At 50.4% G+C, this 6000-nt stretch overlaps 1 protein-coding gene across 1 annotated transcript in view; it reads left to right on the top strand.

Annotated features, from left to right (window-relative positions):
• The first annotated feature begins 4289 nt into the window (after positions 1-4289).
• The window catches only part of FBN2 (fibrillin 2), a 226740-nt gene continuing 225029 nt past the window's right edge, over positions 4290-6000 (top strand). The window contains exons 1-2 of the mRNA XM_040241764.1: positions 4290-4649; positions 5476-5558. Of these exons, the coding sequence (XP_040097698.1) occupies positions 4396-4649; positions 5476-5558 (337 nt within the window). The 5' untranslated portion in view covers positions 4290-4395. The remainder of the gene's footprint in view (positions 4650-5475; positions 5559-6000) is intronic.

Here is a 6000-nt window from a genome sequence, read left to right as displayed (position 1 = left end):
CACTGACTCGATGGACGTGAGTCTGAGTGAACTCCAGGAGTTGGTGATGGACAGGGAGGCCTGGCGTGCTGTGACTCATGGGGTCGCAAAGAGTCGGACATGACTGAGCAACTGAACTGGTACTCTCAACACTCTTGCCCCGTACACACCATCTTATTGGTATATGAGACAATAAAAAATGTCTCCAGATATTGCCAAAAGTATCCCAGAGAGAATGGCCCGCAGTCGAGAACCCTGACTTAACAGTTTTAGCAAACATTAATAACTGTTGCCTGGATTATTATTTCATTAAAGTTTGCAAAGTTGTGATTTCTAAAAAATTCTATCATGCCTATGTTTACAACTATAATTTTTTTTAAAAGAAATTCTCTCTTAGACTATATAGCAAAGGCAGAATCAGTGCTTGATTATTTTATCGATCGATGTTTCAAGAATAAGCTGTTCTCTAACAATCTCCAAAGTGACCAGTTAACCTTTGTTTGAAGTATCATTTGTAAATCTTGAACATTTATACATCTTACATGTTTCAGTCCTTTGCAGTAATTTTTCTTTTTGATGTTCAGGTTTTCTCACCTTTGGTCAGTGGAATCTTTTTCAAGTTAGGTCCAGTTTCCTTTCAACATCACCCTAAACTGTTTGTAATTTCCTTGCTTTCAGATATGACAAAATATAGTCCAGATTCATTTTACATGGTTCTTGCCCCAGACCTGAAATCAGCCACCTACTCAAGAAACCCTCATTCCTTTTACTGGGAAATGGTACTTAGGGACCATGATCTGGGCACAATAGGTGTTTATTGTTATTGGGTTGTCACTACAGGTCTTTCAATGCATGGGACTAGGAAATGCATATTTTTGAATAATAAAGGTAAGTTCTGATTATATACACTGGCATTTTAACTGAATTTAACCTAGTGTTTTTACTTTTGTATTTAATCTCTTTTCTCTTTTGCTGAAATCATGCTTTCTAATATCTTTCTCCCTCTTTCTCGCTTCCCCCTTTCAATCTCTCTCTCTCAGCATTATGAAATAGAATTTCAAACTTCTTTGTGCTAATTTCATCCTTAGGTTATATCTTACTGAAGATGTACAGTTCAAACATTGTGTTTAAATGTAACTTTAAATAAGTATTCTCCCCATTTTTGTGGAGAATCACATTATGCCACTAATAAAATATATACATGGCTCCAAAGTTAGAACTATAAAACAAGGCATATTGGAAAGATCTAGGTTCCACCATTATTTAATCCTTCATATCCTCTTCCTTCTCTGAGATAATTAATTTTATTAGATTTGGTGTTTACTTGTAGTTTATAAAAAATGCACACATACATACATGCACATGTGTACCTCAAAAAGGTAGCAAACAGTATGCAATACCCTGCACCTGACATTAAAAATTTTTATTGTAGTAAAATATATATATGAAACTTATTTTAGCCATATTTAAGTATACAATTCAGTGGCATTAAGTACATTCACAATGTTGTGCAATCATTATCACATTATTAACTTTCAGAACATTGTCATCATCTTATATGGAAATTCTGTACCTATTAAATAATGATTCTTCATTCCCTTCTCCCACCTCAGTCCTTGGTAACCTTTATTATTATTTCTGTCTCAATTGATTTGCCTAGTCAATCTGCACTTTTGTTTTTTGTTGGATTGTATATTCTAGGGGTCACTCATAGGCGTTTAGAGTGATCCTCATTCATTTTTTACAGCTGTATAGTATTCTACTGAATAGATTAAACTATATTCAACCAGTTGTTTATGGATGGGAACTTTGTATTTCTAATCTTTTGCCGTTATAAATAGTGTTTCAATGAGCAGACTACAGCATTCACCATTTCATTTTTTGCACGTTTATCTTTTAAATACATTTCTAAATGTGGAATTGGCAAGTCTAAGGATAAATGCATATGCAATTTTAGAACATTTGGATTTGATATGATAGACGCAAATAAACCACAGAACTATGTAAGTATTAAGTAGAAACCCATTTAACAGGGTTAAATGTTTAGGAAGTATGATTAAAACTGCTATAACCCAAGAGATACTTTATTTAGTTCTTTTAGTTAAAATGAATTTGTTTGAAGGACAGCGCATGATGAATCCTCCATTGCTGTCTTTAAGTTCTTTTGATTTGAATAGATTGGTGTTGCGTCTACTTTTTCTTATGCCTTATGCGAACACTGTAAGAAGGGATACTACCTTAAAACTCTTTGCCTGACTACATTGGGGGAAAAAAGGAAGGGGTTATGCCAATTCTCAGAGAATTTTGGCTGTCAAATAGTACATCTGGGCAATTTGGGCCAGAAAAAATTTTTTTAAGTACAAAAATCTTTAAAGTAAGTTTCTCTAGGCCTGACTAATCCAGACTTTGCTCTCTCGTACTGTTTCCTAAACCATACTTGGAGGGCCAGTCCCAGTTTTCAGGGATGTTTGATTTTTAATTATGAAATGCTGACAGACGACTGGAGCGTCACATAAATATCATGAAAGCAGAGACACAAAGGAAGACCCCCAAATCGGGTGAGCACAGAGGCAGGTCTACAGGTCCAGAGGGCAAGTGACCAGCCAGTTTGGATGCATCAATTGTTAGAGTTTAATCATTAATCAAGAGTCCAAACCGGGAACCAGGGATATGCCCCAAGACTCATTTACCTACCATGCCTGTTCCCCCTAAACACATTTCAGGGGCTCTAACTTGTCTCTGGCTGCAAACTCACGCAGAGTCCTGGCAGGGCTCAACCCGGAGCACACCCCGGCACGGACTCCCCAGGACCGCGGCGCCTGCAAGCTGCCGAGGTCCCCCGCGGCAGCTCGAGCTCCCTCTTGGAGGCGGAGGGCGCCTTTCAATCCGGAAACGCCCAGCCCCTCTGCGGGTTCCGCAGACTGACGCCGCTCCCGGTGGGGAGGTGGGGGTAGGAGGGCGACGGGGAGAGCTCGGCCTCCTCCTCGGATTGAGGTTGCAGCCAACTCACGCGCGTGTCTATTCCTGCTTGACTGAGACTCCTTCAACTCCGGGCCTGGGTCCGGGTCCCTAAAGGAGGAGCCGTTCTCATCCTCAACCTAGTGGCCTCTGCCCGGCGGGGAAGCTCAGCTGCGGGTCTAGCCAAGCCAGGAGCATTTAGAGACCCCCGTCCCTGGTCCGTGGCCCGGCGAGGGCGGAGGAGGAGGGAAGGGGCTGCTGCCTTCTTTCCCAAATCCGGTCCCTAACCGCCCCCTCCCCCGTCGTCTGCTCGCTTTGTACAGGCAGTCAAAACAGAGCTAGCGGCCAATTGAGGGGGACGGGAAGCAAAGCCGACTAGCGCCTCGCCCCCTCCTCCCGGGCCCCCCAGCCCTCCCTCCCCTTTCCCACTTCTCTCCTCGCCCTAACCTCGCCCCCATCCCCCGCTCATTTCCTCTCGCACCCAAGCTCGCCAATCTCTCTTTGCAAGCCCCCTTACCAAACCCTGACCTGCCTCTGCGGCTCGCCCCCCACTCCCTCTCCCCCCTCTCGGGCCGCCCCCCGCTCGTCCCCCCCCCTCCCTCCTCTTCCCCTCCCCCAGCCCCTGGCTCCCCTTGTTCCTCCCCACCCGGTCGCCCCCTTACTCTGTCTCCGCCCACTCTGCGCCAGCCCCTCGGTCAGGGCTGCGCCCCACGTGTGGACGGCGGCGCTCCAGCCCCCACTGACAGCCGCCGCCCGCCGGCCCGCCCAGCGCCCTGCCGGGCCTCAAAACCCCCGCGCCGCGCCCTCGCCCGCTGCATCTTGCCCGGCGTCCAGTCTCCCGCCCTCCCTCACACCGGCGGCTCGCCCCGGCCCCGCGCACCTCCGCCCGGCTCTTTAGCCGCCGCCGGCGCGTCGCTGTCCCGGGGGACTCCGGGAGAGCCCCGAGAGGACCTTCCTCTTGTTTGGAGGGGCGACTTTTGTTTGCTTTCCGGCTTCTTTCTGGTGACTTTTGCAGCTTCCAAGATCTGTGCCTGGAGCGCACGGGAATCCGCAGAGTCGCTGCGTTCAGGCCTTTTTTTTTTCCTTTTGAGGTCCGCTTTCTTTGTAACTTTACGCCGCGGCTGCTCGGGTTACTTTTGTAATTTCCCGCCCCCACCCGCTGGCGGTCCTGGAGTCGCTCGGGGCAGCGGCTCGGGGGATGCAACGTGGACCGCGCGGGGCTGCCGGCCGCTCTGCCGCCGCGCCTCGCCGCCCGCTGCGCTAGAACTCGCACCCCGCTGGCAGCCAGGGGGCCGGCGCTGGGTCCCGGGCTCCCGCTAGAGCAGGGAGCCCGAACACACGCGAGTCTCCGGGGCCCACGAAGGGCTTGTTAGACCTGACTTTTTCTGGGCCGCGCAGATTTTGTCTTTGAGCGCTCCCTCTCAGCGGACCAAGGTCCGCGCGCCCGTAGCGCGCGCGATGGGGAGACGGCGGCGGCTGTGTCCCCAGCCCTACTTCGTGTGGCTGGGCTGCGTGGCGCTTTGGGCGCAGTGCACGGCCGGCCAGCCCCAGCCCCCGCCGCCCAAGGCGCCCCGGCCCCAGCCGCCACCGCAACAGGTCCGGCCCGCAGCGGCGGGCTCTGAAGGCGGGTTCGCGGTGCCCGAGTACCGGGAGGAGGGCGTCGCGGCGGCTAGCCGTGTCCGCAGGCGAGGACAACAGGACGTGCTCCGAGGGTAGGTGGACAGGCGAAGCGGGGCCGGGTGGAGGGGAACCTCGGCTTGGCAGCTTTCTATCCCACTCCCTCCCAGAACCTAGTTCTGTGGCTAGAGCCGGGGCCCCCTTCCACCGGTAGACCCCGAAGAACCCAAGAAGCGCCTCCTCCTCTTCCTCCTGCCGGAAAAAAAAAAAAAAAAAAAAAAGCCCTCCCTCGGGGGTTTGTCTGCGGGTGAGTTGGAGGCCTCTGGGTGAGGATCGCTGAGCGCCTGCGGAGCCAGCTGTGCGGGAACAAGTCCCGAATGTCTGGCGGAAGGCGCGCCTAAGTCCGCCCCGCGCCGCGCGGGGGCCGGTAGAGCCTGCCTGCTCCCCACCGTCGGGGGCGCAGCTCCGAGCCTTTTGTTTGAGGACGTGTGCGGGGCTTACTTACAGCTCCATCTAATCATCAGGCCCAGCGCTCCACCTTCTGACACGCCATCCTTGACACGTCGGGGCCAAAGTAACAGTCGATCAAGGAGGGATGGATTTGGGGACGGGGGCAAGGATTTTTGAAACGGAGTGTTCCCTTTGTTCTCTACATCCGGAGGCTAGAATGGTAGCAAATTATATGTTTCCCTGTTTCTTTTCGCTCTTTTTAAAGAGCAGCAACAGAGGGTAGATGAAAGGCAGTGTTTAGACGTTTCTGATCCTTCCCTATTTCAGTGTCTAGCCCATTTACTTCCACGTCTGAGCCCCAAGCCCCAGGAGTTTGACGTGTAGTTTTGGTCGTCCTGAAAGCTTAGGAAAACCTGTAATGTATTACCACATCCCTCTCTAAGTGTGTGTGACTTCACTTGTCTCTCGCAGGCCCAACGTATGCGGATCCAGGTTCCACTCCTACTGCTGCCCCGGATGGAAGACGCTCCCTGGAGGAAACCAGTGCATTGTCCGTGAGTGCTAGGCTGGGATCGCAGCTTGGGGCTGCCCGCTCGGCCCTATCCCAGGGCGGACCTTTTGCATTCTGTGGTTTGGACACACAGTTGCGTTTCTAATCCGGTGGCCACTAGTAATGATTAGGGGTGACCCCATTTGAATGGTGGGGAAGAAGCAGCCGGTTTGCATCAGTTTGGACTTCACTTCTAGATGTTGAAGGGCAATAATGATAAAGGTTTCAGAGATAACTTGAAAGTTTTATCTTTCTATGTCTATTAATACAAACTCAAGGGAGAGCACAGCAATTCCCCAGATAACCGCAAACCACTTTTTCCTGAAAGTTCTCAGATAAGACCACAAGGTGATTATGTAAACGATCTGCCTTTTGACTCTGCAGGAGGTTTAGACCTTCTGAAGATAAGGCTTTCTTAGGCCTAGGTACAAAACCACTTTATTATC

Source organism: Oryx dammah, unplaced genomic scaffold (genome assembly GCF_014754425.2).
Source record: "Oryx dammah isolate SB20612 unplaced genomic scaffold, SCBI_Odam_1.1 HiC_scaffold_5, whole genome shotgun sequence".
Taxonomy (NCBI): Eukaryota; Metazoa; Chordata; class Mammalia; order Artiodactyla; family Bovidae; genus Oryx; species Oryx dammah.
This window is presented reverse-complemented; position numbering and strand designations above follow the sequence as displayed.